Here is a 16,367-nt window from a genome sequence, read left to right as displayed (position 1 = left end):
AAAGGCCAGGGCAAGGAGGCTAAGGGCACGCATTCATCTTTTCATGTCCTCTTCCTATTTCTTCTCAGTGAAAAAATGGGACATTTGAGATTTGGTGAAGGTGAGCACGTCCGATTTTAAGGTTTATGATCTTCAGTATTCCTAAAAGAGAATGTTCACTGTAGCATGCAAATTTTCCAGCTTTGCTTCTTTATTCAAGTGAAGATTCCCATTATGTAGCACAAAGCTTCAAAACACAAGGCTGACAAGTCTTCTCAGATAACGAGGGCTTCATCGTAAGTAGCAGAAACACATGGACAGAACACTAGGGCTCTAATCCCTTCCATATTGCTCCGACAGCTTCAAAACCTAGACATTTTTAATATGTGCCTGTTTAGAGCTGTGATGAAGGGGTAGGGATTTGGGATAGCTTCAGATCATCAACACTGAAGGAGATTTAGACAGCTCAAGGAAAATATGAGGTCAATGTCATTCAGACTCTCTCACGTTCCTTCCAGCCTTTCTATTGCTTTAATTACAAAGTGAATTGTGTTATGTTGAGAAGTTTAGTGATCCTCAAGAGGTGGATTTTTTTCTCATCTTAATATTGTTTATAGGAGTTCTAGTAGCAGAGTGCCTAAGGCACTTGACAGCTAACCAGAAGGCTAGGGGTTCAAACCCACCAGCCACTCCTTGGAAGGAAGGATGGGCAATCTACTTCCGCAGTGATACCACCTCGGAAACCCAAGGAGGGGTCGCTACGAGTCAAGTCTGACTCGATGGCACATAACAACAACAACAACAATATTGTTTATGTCCTCTACTAATGTGCTGTAGATACTCAGCAATTTTTAGCTGTACTAGACTGGAAAAGATGTGTTTTGGAGACTCAAGTAAAAGTTCAAATTCTGGTTTTGCCAGCTTCTACTTATGTGATTTCATGTCTGAACCTGCTTCCTCTGTATGGTTTCAGAATACTGAAAACACCATAGACTGCAGAAGAATGAACAGATCTGTCCTAGATGAAGTGCAGGGGGAATGCCCTTTCAAAGCGAGAATGGCCAGACTTTGTCTCACCTACTTTGGTCTTTTTGTCATAAGAGACCATTCCTTGAAGAAAGATATTGTGTTTGGTAAATTAGAGGGTCAATAAGTAAGGGGGAGACCCTCAGTGAGACAGATTGACACAGTGGCTGTAATGATGGGCTCCTACACAGTAAAGATTGTGAGGATGATGCAGGACTGGGCAGTGTTCATTTTGTTGCACACAGGGTCACTATGACATGGAGCTGACTTAACAGCACCTAACAATGACAGCAACAGTATAGTTGCTCCTCTCAGAATTCCTGTGGGAATGGACTAAGGTAGTCTATGTAAATAATTTAAAGCCACTAGGTGATAAATGGAAGGAACTCTGGTGGTGCAGTGGTTAAGGCAAGTGGCTGCTAACTAAAACACTGGTGATTCAAACCTACCAGCCACTCCATGGAGGAAAGGTAAGATGGTCTGCTTCCGTAAATATTTAAGCCTTGGAAACCCAATGGGGGTCACTATGAGTCAGAATTGACTCATTGACAGTGAGTTTGGTTTTTTTGAGAGACGATACTGTATGGTCAGTAACTGCAACTCCCCATCTTGGGGACCCCATCTTGTTTAGCCACACTTACAAAAATGACACCCCATTTTCTTTCTTTCTCTCTGTCATGTCCAACTCTGCTCTCCTCTGTCAGGTATTAACCCATCCTTAGAATGGCTTTAGGCAATAAAAGTTTCCTAACCAGAAAGGTCTTATTGGAGCACACACAGGTGGTCTCGTAAAGCACTCCCTGGGACCCCATCCTGAGCAGCCCGGCACCACTGAGTCTTAAACTGGTCCCACAGCCTTCCAGTCCCAGTTATGTGGACCCCAGCCCCAATTCCTCAGACTCAGGTATAAATATTCCCCCAAAAGATGGGAGAGTTTAGCAGACATCTTGGATCCAGCCCAGCCCACCACCACTGGATGTTGAACTGCTAGCAATGTTTGTAAGCCTGCTTTCTTTCATCTTTTGTCTTATGAATCCTTTCTCTCCTGATTCTCTTTTGCTCCTATTCTGAGTAAACATTCATGCCAGTAACTATACCTCTGGGTAAATTCTTTCCTCTCTCTGAACCTACTCAGGGGGAGGTTTCATCCTCCCTGGGAAATTCCCCTGACAATACATAAAGTCTGTGGGTGTTGCGAAGGATTAAGCACTCAGCTATTAACCAAAAGACTGATAGTTCAAACTTACCCAGCGATGCCTTGGAAGAAAGGTCTGGTAATCTACTTCTGAAAGGTCACAGTCATGAAAACGCAATTCTACTCTGTAACACACGAGGTTGCCTGAGTCAGGTTAGCAGCTGAATATTTAACTGTTTGTGCCACCCTGGGAAGGAATAGATGTGGATATATTTCTGGATAGATGAGTCCCTTGCTTTCTGAACTCTGTTATCTGAAATCCAGAAACTAAATAGATTTAGATTACATGGTATCCCTCGTTATCTAAACTCACCACTGGAATTTTTGCTATATAAGTTCAAGGTAAAGTAGGTGTTAATCAATTGGGATAATTCTACAGATTTCTTGGCTCCATCACAGATACACTAAACAAAATGATCTAGAATTAGATTCTAGTAATCTGCATTTCAATATTATCTCAGAGTGATTCTTTGGAGCTCTAATGTCTGAGAACCACAGCTCTATGCTTTGCATGAGAATCAGGGAGATCTTTTGATTCTGAGGACTGCAAATGTAACTCTGGGATCATACGCTTACGAGATCTACCAGCAAACCTCATAATAGAGTAATGTAGTGTGAGATCAATAGAGTATGCAGTGTGGGATCCTATAGCACCTAGGATAACAATCATGACATTAAGATAGAAGTGGTATCCTATTACTGGAAAAAGACTTCCAAATTTTCCTCCAACTTAGTCATATTCCCAATGCATGGATAAAATAGACCTCATGTGGGAAGGAATTGCTCAGAGAAATTCAAGAAAAGAAAATTAAACTTCAGAAAATATTCCCAGGTACTGGAAGTCCAATAAGATTCCTGGGTGGTGCAAACAGTGTGTGCTCAACTACTAACTGCAAGGTTGGCAGTTCAAATCCACAGCAGTGTTACAGAAGAAAGGCCCTGCAATCCACCTCTGTAAGATTGCAACCATTGAAAACTATGGAACGCAGTTCTACTCTGACACACGTGGAATTAGAATTGTCTTGGCAGTAGCTGGGTAAAGACCCTATAGACACTTTACAGGTGTGCATGCTACTTCTAATTGGCTAAGCCCAATGAAGACTTTACTTTTTCAGTGACCTTCTTGAATGCACTCTTGACTTCCTTGTTCCTCAGGCTGTAGACCAGAGGGTTCAGCATGGGGATGATGATGGTGTAGAACACAGATGCCATTTTGTCTGTGTCCATGGAATGACTGGAGCTTGGTCGTAAGTACATGAAGGTGATTGTCCCATATAACATGGAAACAGTGGTGAGGTGGGATGCACAGGTGGAAAAGGCCTTCTTTCGTCCCTCAGCCGAGTGTATTCTCAGGATAGCAATAAAAATAAACAGGTAAGAGTTCAAGATAACCAGGAGAGTAAAAACGACATTGCAAGCTGCCAAAGTGAAGAGCAGAATCTCATTTGTGTAGATATCAGAGCAGGAGAGAGCCAAGAGTGGGGGGATGTCACAGAAAAAGTGATTAACCACATTGGAATGACAGAAGGAGAGGCAGAAAGTGAAGGCGACATGGATGGAAGACTGCAAGAGCCCACAGATGTAGGAGCCGGTGACCAGCAGAGCACACACAGTACTTGTCATGGTGGTAGTATAATGCAGGGGTTTACACACTGCTGCATGGCGGTCAAAGGCCATCGAGGCCAGAAGTAAACTTTCAATAATGGCAAAGGCTACAAAGAAGAACATCTGGGCAGCGCATGCATTGTAGGAAATGATCTTATCTCCCGTAAGAAACCCTATCATCACCTTGGGAGTGACTGCCGAGCTATAAACACAGTCCACCAGGGAGAGATGACTGAGGAAAAAGTACATGGGAGTATGGAGACGAGAGTCTAATAGAATCAACACAATCATCCCTACATTCCCAACTATAGTGATGAAATAAATGAGAGTGAAAATGATAAATAAAGGGACCTGCAGCTCCAGGGCATCTGTTAATCCCGCAAGAATGAATTCAGTTACCTCTGAGATGTTCTCCATCCAAGTTGTTGGTGAATCACCATAGCAGGCACCTAGAAAACAGAAGATAATGCTATTTGAACTCTACCAGAGAAAGGAATTGCTGTCAGAGTCTCTTGCTCACATGCATATCTTCCTTCCAGAGCAGGATCCTGTGTGCAAGAAGCTGGACTGAGTTCTGGGTAGAAGTGGGTGAGTGAAGTCATTCATCTGGAGGTGGCATGAAAAGGCACTAGAATGTCTCTTGGTTGTCACAGGGGTCTAGATTATGACTTTGGCACATTCCACTTTGCTTGGTGTATGATATGCTTGGCAGTACACATTACACTACATCAGAAGGACTCTTTTTCACTGCTTGCCATATCTTGCAAGCATTCTTATCCACTGATATACTGTATTCCTTATAGCTATACAGAAAGTAATATATAAGAAACATTTGGCCAGTCACTGGTGTATAAGGAGCTCTGGTGGTGTAGTGCCTAAGGCATTGGACTGCTAACCAGAGGCTGGCGGTTCAAACCCACCAGCCAGTCCTAGGAAGGATGGTTAGGCAATCTACATCCATAGAGATACTACCTCAGAAACCCAAGGAGGGGTCGCTATGAGTCGGATCCAACTCAATGGCAGTGAGTTTGGGTTTTTTTTTTGTTTGTTTGTTTTACTTGTGTAAAATGCTGACAGGTCCTGTCAAATACATTCCCCATCTGTTGGGATCCCTCACCAACTTACTCGTCACAGCTGAAGATACACAGTAACTTGGGGCTCTAATTTCGGAATCCCAGACTTTTCTCTCTAATCCATTAAAGCCATTAACAGGATGCTTCACTTCAACCATTGGGCCCTGAAGCAACTTTAGCAATTGCCTGTATCACCTTCGTGTGTTCGCGTCTTTCAGTAACTTTACAATGAAATGAACAGTTTTGCCAAAGCTAGAGGCAAAACTTTAGGTATTTTCTCTTCACATTGAAATCTTTATTTTTCTCATAGGCTGCCGTTTCCCATCTGCCAACATCACCTATGCTTTATTTGTGAGGGGGAGGAGCAGGGAGAGGTGGAAGAGTTACCATTATGTTCCGCTAGAGACTAGGACAGGAGGACCTGGACGGTGCAGACAGTTATCATGCTTGGGTACTAACTGAAAAGTTGGGGATTTGACTCTGCCCGGAGGTCCCTCAGAAGAAACGTAGACATTGACTTCTGAAAAATAAGCCACTGAAAGCCCCATGGGGCACATTTCTACTCTGACACATAGGGGGTTGCCACAGGTGAGAATTGACTCATCGATGAACGGTTCTTCAGAGGCCCTGCGTTCCCCAGCAAACCACACATCTCCTGCATGTATCATGTGCTCATCTCCAGAGGCCGCTTAGCTGACAGCTAATTGTGGCTGTGGTGATTATAATATGAGAGGCTGTTTCAACACAAAAGCCACTCCTGGTCCTTGAATCTCTGGTTACTTTCATTCTCCTTGATTAACAGTCCTTCACATTCAAGGCAGGATATAATATGACCCTTGTTTTTAGGATAACCTAGATCCAGCTGTGCACAAACAAGTATGTTAGTCCTAATGTATTGTTAGAATACCAGCATGCCAAGGTACTTTGAGCAGAAAATACACACTTTAAACCCAATTTAGGGATACAGGAAGGCTTTCTGGAAATGATAATGTCTGACCTGTGGCTTGGAGACTGAAGAAATAAGATTGATGATCAGTTATTATAATAGCAAACACTTTATAGCACTTACTACTTGCTAGGAGCTCTGGTAGCATAGTGGCTAAGGCACTTGACTGCTAACCAGAAGGCTGGCGGTTCAAACCCACCAGCCACTCCTCAGAAGGAAGGTTGGGCAATCTACTTCCGTAGTGATACTGCCTCGGCAACCCAAGGAGGGGTCGGTATGAGTTGTGTCCCACTCGACAGCACATAACAACAACAACAACGTGCTAGAAAACTATTGTAAGCTGTTCATGTACATTAACTCATATATACAATTAGCAACTCTGTGAGGCAGGTACTATTATTCCCTTTTGCTTTGAAGGGAAGGGAGGCTTAAGGAGGTAAATACTTCCTTAAGTAAGAAAGCTATTGGTAGAACTGGGATTTGAATCCAAGAAACATAGTCTAAAATCCATCATATTCAACACTCATCTCAAAATAGTGGGTCAAGTTAACTAACCTTTCTGTGCTTCCACATCTTCCAAATGGGCATAACAGTCTTTCCTTTTGAAAGTGGATGAATGCAATAACTTATACTATAGCAAGACTCAATAGTTTCAGCTATTATTTTTACTGCTACTACTATTAATACTGTAATACTAGACAGAGGAAATATAATGGATAAAGGAATAAGTTAATAAGCACAATGGTATAAACAGTAAACTATCAGCAGATAAGTGTTCTTCATTAGTGAGACTCACTGCGTAACCAAAATCTCAATTAGGGGTCAATGCACAACAGTAATTAGTAGTAATCAGACAGATGGGATTGAACCCTAAGAGAAATGGTTGGAGGAAGTAATGTGCTAGATTATAGATACAATATAACCAGTTAGAAGAAGAGCCTAGACCGTTTGACCAAGTATAATACAAGGGAATACTTTTTCCATTGTACAAAGAGCCATCACCCACTGATTAGGAACTTAGATGAGCTATGGCTTTGGGAATATATGTTCACTCCTTGCATCTCAGTTTCATTCTCTGTGAAATATTAAGTTCATATAATACCTGCATACCTATTTCACTGGGTTGTAAAGATTAAATTAAGATATTGTAGGCATAAAAAGAGACACGAATCCTACTAACACAATGCCTGGCATACAGAAGCATTCAGTGCTTGTTGCCTTTCTCTTTTTTTGTTTCTCTCCTAGATAACTTTTCAAATATGTCAAATTCCATGCCAGGACCTTGTATTACAAAATGAATATCATAATTCCTGACTCTTTAATGAGAGTAGAGACAGCAAGCTCTTCAAATCATTCCCCAAAATGTGATAAGTGCTCTAATAAAAATATCTCGTGTTATAAAATCCGCAGGGGAGTGCCAAGAATTTGCCAGAACCTCCTACCGACCATGAAGTTACTTCCTGGCTTATCAGTTCTTAGAGGTCTATGCTTGTTGGAATTTCCTGACTGAGCCCAAACACATAAACATATGCATCTGTTTACATTCTCCCATTGAGTTTCTGAGGCTATAAATCTTTATGGAAGTAGATTGCCCCATCTTTCTTCCAGGGAGCAGCTTTTTTGTGCTTGAACCACTGACCTTGTTAGCAGCCAAATGTTCTGGTTAGTAGCCAAATGACTTATATAAAGGGACACGTAAATCTAGGGGTTCAGAGGTGTAGAGATGACAATAGAATAGCAGTACAAAACACAAGACCAATTTTAATCCTACATTTATTGGTAACAAGCTGGGTGGGCATAGGCTTGCCGCTGACTTGATTTTAATTCACAAAATAAAATGCTTTGTCCAACTCCTTTCTAGGGTGCTATAATGTTCTGATCTTACAATGAATATGAAAGTTATTTGAAAAGTATAAGACAGTAATTATTTTTTTAAATCAGACAATTTGAGCCCTTCCTTCTTGGTTATGCAGGATATTCAGCCAATAAAACTGAAAATCCAAACTCTGATGTTACCAAAACAAATGGCTCAAAAACTGGGATCCACAAATAGATGTTGGCAGTGTTGCAACTTTTGAAATTCAGAAAGAGAGGAATGATATTTGCCTTACCACTCTTACAGCAGGAGCTCTGGTGGTGTAGTGCCTAAGGCATTTGACTGCTAACCAGAAGGCTGGCGGTTCAAACCCACCAGCCACTCCTTGGAAGCAAGATTGGGCAATCTACTTCTGTAGTGATATTGCCTCAGAAACCCAAGGAGGGGTCACTATGCCTCAGATCTGACTCCAGGGCAAGGGATTTTTGAGGTTTTTACTCTTATAGCACATTTTAAATCAAATGCAGTTAAGAGACCCTATCTTCCTGCCTTTGAGTAAAAACTCCTCTCATTCCAACCATTTATTTATATGAGGACATGTGATAACAATGAGCATGTAAATCTGCATGACGGAGAGTAGTGTGCTAGAGTGGAAAGAGCAACGGACTAGGAGTAAAGGAACGACCAGCTAACAGAGTGTCTTTGGTTAACTTCCATTTTCCTTATTTGTAAAATAAAATGATAGAATCCCTTCAACCTTTAACCAGCTATGATTTTATATTTTCCGACTACTTACTTGTTTTTTAGGAATGGGCCAATGAAGCTCCAGAGGTGCGGACACAGAACACCGCCATACACAGGTCGTTGACCAGAAGTCCACAACCAGGAAAGCATTATGGCGGAGGAACTCCTTCCCTACCTCTGCAGCTCTAGGTTGTGCGGTTGAATCTGAGCTTGTGCTCTTGCAAATGAGAAGGCAGAGACAGCGACTTGTTTACACAAGTCTCCAGGGAAACATAGTGGGTGGATATCTCAGGAGGCTCCTGATCCCGGGCTGGCTCCCCTAACCTGACCTCAGCTGGATATATCAGAAACTAATGTTTGCATTTTGGCGGGAAGAGCTTATGAAGACACAAGGGAATGGAAGCTTAGGTGTAAGAGCCTCCAATAAACACTGAAAAACACCACAGCCAACTTTAAAAATTTTTTTAAAATTTTTAAAAAATCATTGAGATCTATGGCTTAGGTGATGCCAAGAGCTCACATAAGCTTTCTTGTATCTAACTCTTTCTTACAGACCTGCACAATCTCTCCAGAATGAAAATCTTTCTACTTTGCTTATTTATTTACTAAATACCCACATGACTTACTACTGTGCAGCTACAGTTTGGATATTTTCTCTTCTCTCTTTTACAGCTAAACTGTTGAATCCTTTCTTTCTTCTGTACAATTACCTCTGACCCCAAAATTAAAAATTGTCACTTCCTTAAGAGGGAATTATCACTCCTTTAAGATTTATTTTTTTAATTTTTGCTGCTGTTTGAAATACATACAGCAAAACATGCACAAATTCATAATTTTCTACATGTACAATTCAGTGACATTGACTTTATTCTTAAAATTGTGTAACCATTGTTACCCTGTTTTTCTGAATTACTCCTTCACTGTTAACATAAACTCACTGGGCTTAAGCTTCTATCAACTTTTCTGTTGCTGTTGTCAATTTAATCACACATAGATCTTTAAAAGACCACAATACTTAAACCAGGCACTCTTTACTAACTAAGCTAACTATTATTTGGAAAGTGAACAGGACTTGATGCATTTACTGATGAAGATTAAAGACTTCACTATGGATTACGCCTCAACATAAAGAAAACAAAAATCCTCACAACTGGACCAATAAGCAACAGCAAAATAAATGGAGAAAAGATTGAAGTTGTCAAATATTTTATTTCACTTGGATCCACAATCAATACCCTATGAAGTAGCAGTCAAGAAATCAGATGGCATATCGCACTGGGCAAATATTCTGCAAAAGACCACTTTAAAGTGTTAAGGAGTAAAGATGTCACTTTGGGTTCTGATAAGATGGCAGAATAAGCAAACAAAGTACATAGACCCTCTTCAAGAAAGAAAAGGGGAACCAATTAACTCAGATACAGAAGATAATCCTGGAGTCCTGAGCTATGAAAGGAAGGATACAAAAGTGGACTAAACTCCAACTAGTGGAAGAACCTGCATGAAAACACTGAAAAAGGAGACATACGGAGCTGTGGGCTGTCAGCTATCCTGATGGCATGGACATCTTGAATTTTGGCAAGCAGTGTTGTTGTTGTTATGTGCCATCAAGTCATCTCTGACTCATAGCGACCCCTCCTTGGGTTTCCAAGGCAGTATCACTACAGAAGTAGATTGCCCAACCTTCCTTCTGAGGAGTGGCTGGTGGGTTTTAACCTCCAACCTTCTGGTTAGCAGTCAAGTGCCTTAGGCACTATGCCACCAGAGCTCCCAAGTGGTGTTAGGACCTAAGAACTAACCTAAAAATCAGCCCTGCTATCCAGGGACTGCATGGAGGACTTCACTGGTGGCTGGTGAATAAAAGAGGAGGCAGTGAAGAGGGAGATAGGCTGAGCTTTTGCTTGTCCAGAGGGCAAAGCCATTTTGAATGTTTACAGGTGGTTCAACCATTTTGGGTATTTAAAGCAACAGCATTCTCCCAGATTCCAGGGACTTAAGAATAGGCTCCACTTGTTGGGAACCACAAGGACATACAGGACATGAATGACTGGAAAGGTGTGATATTACCCTTGTTACTCTTATACCCCACACTGTCTTGGTGAACGAATGTGTGCCTACCCCTCACTCCCACCCACCTTCTGTGTGCTCAGAGTCTAGGTGCTCTGCCCCACCCTGCCCAGATTCTCTTTTTCCTTTTTTAGCTTGTTTGTTTTTGTCTATTTTAAAATTATTACTATTCTTCTCTTTTTATAATTTTTGTTCTTTTTCTTATTGATCTTTATTCTTCCCTTCCCAGGTTCTAGCTTTCAGTTTTTTCTCTCTTCCCTGTTCCTAGTTCCCATTTTTTCTTTCTTGTGTTTAACCCAATTCCTTGTCTTTCTTTTTGCATTTTTCTCATTTTTTCTTCGTTATTCTCCTATTCTACCTCTTTTCTCTTATTGCCCTATCCCCAGATAGTTTTTCTTTTTCTTTTCCTTTCTTTCTTTCTTTTTTTTTTTTTTTTTTGAGTGGTTGTTCCTGTGTGTTTATACAGTGTGATTTTTTGTCTGCTTGCTTTTACTCTTTTGATAGTTTTTCAATTGTTGTTTTTGTCTAACTAAGTAGGAGACAGCAACCATGCTCATACAATAGAACCACATCCACACCTCTACAACTCCACTTACTAAGAGCCACCACTTTCTTCTCCACCAACTGGCCAATGATAAATGACAACCAAGAAGTGCCTGACTCACCCTTAATAGCTCTTCACAAACAGTTAGCAGAGATCTAACAACAATGTCACAATGTCTTGGAAACAACAGACCATCACAGTCCACACAACGAAGCAAGATAACATGGTAGAAATAGGGAGCAGGATACAGACCCAGAACACATCCTTGAGGAAGAAGCAGCATTGGAACTCTCTGATAAGGAATTCAAAAGAATTATATTTAGGTACCTTCAAAGGACTGAGAGACAGACCAAAGAAAACACTGACAAAACCCTAGAACAATTTCAGAAGAAAATATAAGAACAAAATGACAAAATAAGTGAAAAATTAGAAATGATACAAAATCTGTGGATAGAAATCCAGAAGATTAATACTAAGTTTTCAGAAATAGACAACACATCAAAAGGGAAAAGGTAGAATTGAATCAATGGAAGACAGAATTAATGAGATTGAAGACAAATACCTGAATACTTCTTTGGAAAGGGATCAGTCAAAAAAAGGATCAAAACAAAATGAAGAGAGCCTAAGGTTCACATGGGATACAATCAAAAAGTATAATCTACATGTAATCAGAATTCCACACAGGAAGAGAAAAAGGAAATCACTGAGAAAATTTGTTGGAAGAGAACTTCCCTGATACAATGAAAGATGAGAATACATCCATTCAAGAAGTCCAATGAACACCAAATAGTACAGACCTCAAAAGAAAATCACCATGAAGTGTCATCATCAAACTCACCAAAACCAAAGACAAAGAAAGAATCCTGAAAGCAGCATGGGAAAAATGAAAAGTTACCTACAAAAGGCAACCAATAAGACTAAGCTCTGATTTCTCAGCAGAAACCATGCAAGCAAGAAGGCAATGGGATTGTATATATAAAACCCTGAAAGAGAAAAATTTTCAACCAAGAATTATATACCCAGCAAAATTGTCCCACAGATATAATGGTGAAATTAGAACATTTCCAGATAAGCAGAAATTAAGGGAATTTGTAAAAACCAGACCAACCTTTTAGAGATACTAAAGGGAGTCCTTTGAACAGAGAACCAATAATAGCAAACAACAACCAACCATTAATACACAAGATGATATAACCGAGAAACCAACACAGCTATGGAAGTATCAAGTAAAATAAGCTTACAAGATTGTAAACAGGAACTAGAAATATCAATTGGCAAATGAGGACAACTACAAACCAAAAAGAGGGAAAAAATAGTGTAGTTACAGAACTTCTAAATGGTGAGGAAGTCAAGAGAGTTGCAAGATAGAATGGATTGTTCTAAACTCGGGGAGAAAATTATAAATTACAGGGTAACCTCAAAGAAAAATGATAACCCTTCACATCACAATAATAAAGAGGACAAGCACAAATATTTAGCAAATACTAAAACAATAAAAACAAAGGAAATGGTAATACAATTCATAAACATAATGAGCTCAGCACAGAAATTATATGGAACAATGAAACCAGCAACACCATGACAAAACACATAACAAAATGACAGCAACCAATTCATACTTGTTGATAATTACACTGAATGTCAATGGATTAAATACACCACTCAAGAGATGGAGAGTTGCAGACTAGATAAGAGGGCATAACCCATCAATATACTGTCTAAGAGGGACACACTTTAGAGACAAAGTAAAAAATAGACTAAAAATCAAAGGTTGGAAAAAGCTATTTCAAGCAAATGGCAACAAAAAAAGAGCTGGAGGGCGATATTAATTTCTGATCAAATTGACTTTAAGACAAAAACCATAAGAGACAAGGAAGGGCATTATATAATGACTAAAGGATCAATTGAACAAGAAGATATAACCATAATAAGTATCTATGGACTCAATGAAAAAGCCCCAAAATATGTAAGTCAGACTTTAATAGAAGTGAAAAAGTAAATAGATGACTCCACAGTGGTAGTGTAAGACTTTAACACACAACTTTCAATGAAAGATAGAACAACTGGAAAGAAATTCAACAAAGATGCATAAGAGCTAAACAATACAATCCACCAACTTAACCTTATAGACATCTACAGAACACTTCACCCAACAACAGCACACATAGATTCTTTTCCAGTATACATGGAACATTCTCCATGATAGACCATATATTAAGCCATAAAAGCAAGCCTTAATAAATTTAAAAACATTGAAATACTGCAAAGCATTTTCTAAGATCACAATGTTATCAAATTAGAAATCAACAATAGGAAGATCAATGGAAAAAGAGCAAACATATGGAAACTGAACAACACCAACCTTAAGAAAGACTGGATAGGAGAAGAAATAAAAAATGAAATTAAAAACTTCATTGAATCAAACAAGAATGAAAACACAACATACCAAAATCTTTGGGACACAGCAAAAGCAGCGATCAGAGGCCAATTTATAGCAATCAATGAACACATCAAAAAAGAAGAAAGAGACAAAAATCAATACTTTAAACCAAAATCTCCGACAATTAGAAAAAGAACATCAAGGAAAGCCTACAGTTACCAGAAGAAAGGAAATAATCCAGATCCAAGCAGAAATCAATGAAATAGAAAATAGAAGACAATAGAAACATTCAACAAGTCTAGAAGTTGGTTTTTTGAAAAGATTAATAAAATTGACAAACCACTGGCAAATTTAACAAAGGAAAAGAAGGAGATAATACAAATAACACGAATAAGAAACGAAATGGGTGACATCACAACAGAACCACTGAAATAAAAATGATAATATCAGGATACTGTGAAGAACTGTACTCCAACAAATTTGAAAATGTGGAAGAAATGGATAGATTCCTAGAAACACACCACTTACCTAAACAGACTGAGGTGCAAAAGTTGAACAGACCCATCACAAATGAAGAAATTGAGCAAGTGATAGGAAAATTACCAACAAAATAAGTCCTGGCCCAGATGGTTTCACCAGAAAATTCTACCAAACATTCAGAGAACAAACACCAATTCTACTCAAACTATTCCAAAACATAGGAAAAGATGGAATCCTCACAAATTCATTTTATGAAGCAAGCATAACCTTGATACCAAAACCAGGCAAAGATATCACTAAAAAGGAAAACTACAGACTAATATCTCTCATGAATATAGATGAAGAAATCTTCAACAAAATACTAACCAATAGACTACAACAACAGATCAAAAAAATAATTCATTATGACCAACTGGGGTTCATATCAGGTATGCAAGGATGGTTCAACATTAGATAAACAATCAGTGTCACCCATCACATAAATAAAACAAAGGAAAAGAACCACATGATCATATCAATTGAGGCAGAAAAGGCATTTGATAAAATACAACACCCACTCTTGATCAAAACTCTCAACAAAATAGGAATAGAAGGGGCATTCCTCAACATAATAAGGGCATCTATGCAAATCCAACAGCCAGCATTACTCTCAATGGAGAAAGATGGAAACCATGCCCCCTGCAAACAGGAACAAAACAAGGATGACCACTATCACCACTTCTATTCAGCATTGTATTGGAAGTCCTAGCCAGGGCCATAAGGCAAGAAAGGGAAATCAAAGGCATCCAAATTGGTAAGGAAGAAGTCAAATTATCACTGTTTTCTGATGATATGACTGTATACCTAGGAAACCTCAGAGACTCAGTAAAAAAAAAAAAAAAAACCTACTGGAACTAATTGAGAGATTTAGCATCACGGCAGGATACAAGATCAACATCCAAGAATCAGTTGGATTCCTTTACACCAGCCAAGAGATTTCTGAAAAAGAAATAAGGAAATCAATACCATTTACAATTGAAATGAATGCCATTTACAATGGGAGCTCTGGTGGCATAGTGACTAAGGCATCTGACTGCTAACCAGAAGATTGGTAGTTCAAACCCACCAGCCACTTCTCGGAAGGAAGGTTGGGCAATATACTTCTGTAGTGATACTGCCTCAGAAACCCAAAGAGGGGTGCAACAACAGACACATAGACCAATTGAATAGAATTGAGAACCCAGAAATACATCCATTGACCTATGGTCTGTTGATCTTTGACAAAGGGTCAAAATCCATTAAATGGGGAAGATATTGTTTGTTCAACAAATGGTGCTGGCAAAACTGGATCTCCATTTGCAGAAAAATGAAATAAGATCTGCACCTCATACCATACACAAAAACTAACTCCAGATGGATCAAAGACTTAAATGTGGAACCTAAAACTTTATAATAATCTTCATAAAGTTCCTCAAGGAAAAACTAGGGGCAAATTTAGGGGCTCTAATACATGGCATAAGTAGACTATCTAGAATAACCCAAAATACACAAACAGCAGAAGAGAAACTAGATGAATGGAACCTTCTAAAAATTAAATTTTTATGTGCTTCCAAAGACTTCTGTAAGAGAGTCAAAAGATAACCTACAGATTGGGAAAAAAATATTTGGCAATGACATATCTGACAAGGGACTTAACTCTAGAATGTGTAGAAAACTTTAACACCTCAACAACAAAAAGACAAAAAATCCAGTTTAAAAATGGGCAGAAGACATCAGTAGACACTTCACTAAAGAGGATATTCAGGTGGCCAACAAACATATGTAGAAATGCTCACAATCACTAGCCATTAGAGAAATGCAAATCAAAACAACAATGAGATACCATCTTGCCCCAGCACTAGTAGCAAAGCTCAAAAAGAGAAAATAACAAATGCTTACAAGGATGTGGAGAGATTGAGACTTTCATACATTGCTGGTGGGACTTTAAAATGATACAACCACTGTGGAAAGCAGTATAGTGATTCCTTAAAAAGTTGGAATTAGACATACTATTTGACCCAGCCATTCCATTACTAGGTATATATGCTAAAGAAGTGAGAACCAGGACAAGAACAGATATATGCACAGCCATATTCATCGCAGCACTGTTTACAATAGTCAAAAGATGGAAACAACCTAGGTGTCCATCAACAGAAAAATGGATAACCAAACTATGGTACATACGCACAATGGAATACTATGCAACCCTAACAAATAACGTAGAATTGGCAAAACACCACATAACGTGGATGAACTTGGAGGACATTATAATGAGTGAAATAAGTCAATCACAGAAGGACAAATATTGTATTAGTCTGTAATAAAAAGTCAAGGAAGTGTTTATACATGGAAGGAAATTTTCTTTGTTGGTTTCCAGGGGTGGGATTTACATCTCAACATAAAGAAACAAAAATCCTCACAACTGGACCAATGAGCAGCATCACAATAAATGGAAAGAAGATTGAGGTTGTCAAAGAATTCACGTTGCTTGGTTCTA

At 39.2% G+C, this 16,367-nt stretch overlaps 1 protein-coding gene across 1 annotated transcript; it reads right to left on the bottom strand.

The window, feature by feature from the left end:
- Nucleotides 1–3,277: 3,277 nt before the first annotated feature.
- Nucleotides 3,278–4,286, bottom strand: LOC103208210 (olfactory receptor 5B12-like). Its single transcript, XM_007953887.2, has one exon. It carries the CDS (start codon nt 4,220–4,222, stop codon nt 3,278–3,280), a length of 945 nt encoding a protein of 314 aa, XP_007952078.1. The 5' UTR covers nt 4,223–4,286.
- Nucleotides 4,287–16,367: the final 12,081 nt, after the last annotated feature.

Source organism: Orycteropus afer, unplaced genomic scaffold, assembly GCF_000298275.1.
Source record: "Orycteropus afer afer isolate SDZICR_OR568_19922 unplaced genomic scaffold, OryAfe1.0 scaffold00419, whole genome shotgun sequence".
Classification (NCBI taxonomy): domain Eukaryota; kingdom Metazoa; phylum Chordata; class Mammalia; order Tubulidentata; family Orycteropodidae; genus Orycteropus; species Orycteropus afer.
The sequence above is the reverse complement of the archived record's forward strand: the minus strand, read 5'-3'. Positions and strand labels throughout refer to the sequence as shown.

What these genes read in the sequence shown, in the direction of transcription:
- LOC103208210 (XM_007953887.2), bottom strand. Translation starts at nt 4,222, where the DNA reads ATGGAGAACATCTCAGAGGTAACTGAATTCATTCTTGCGGGATTAACA.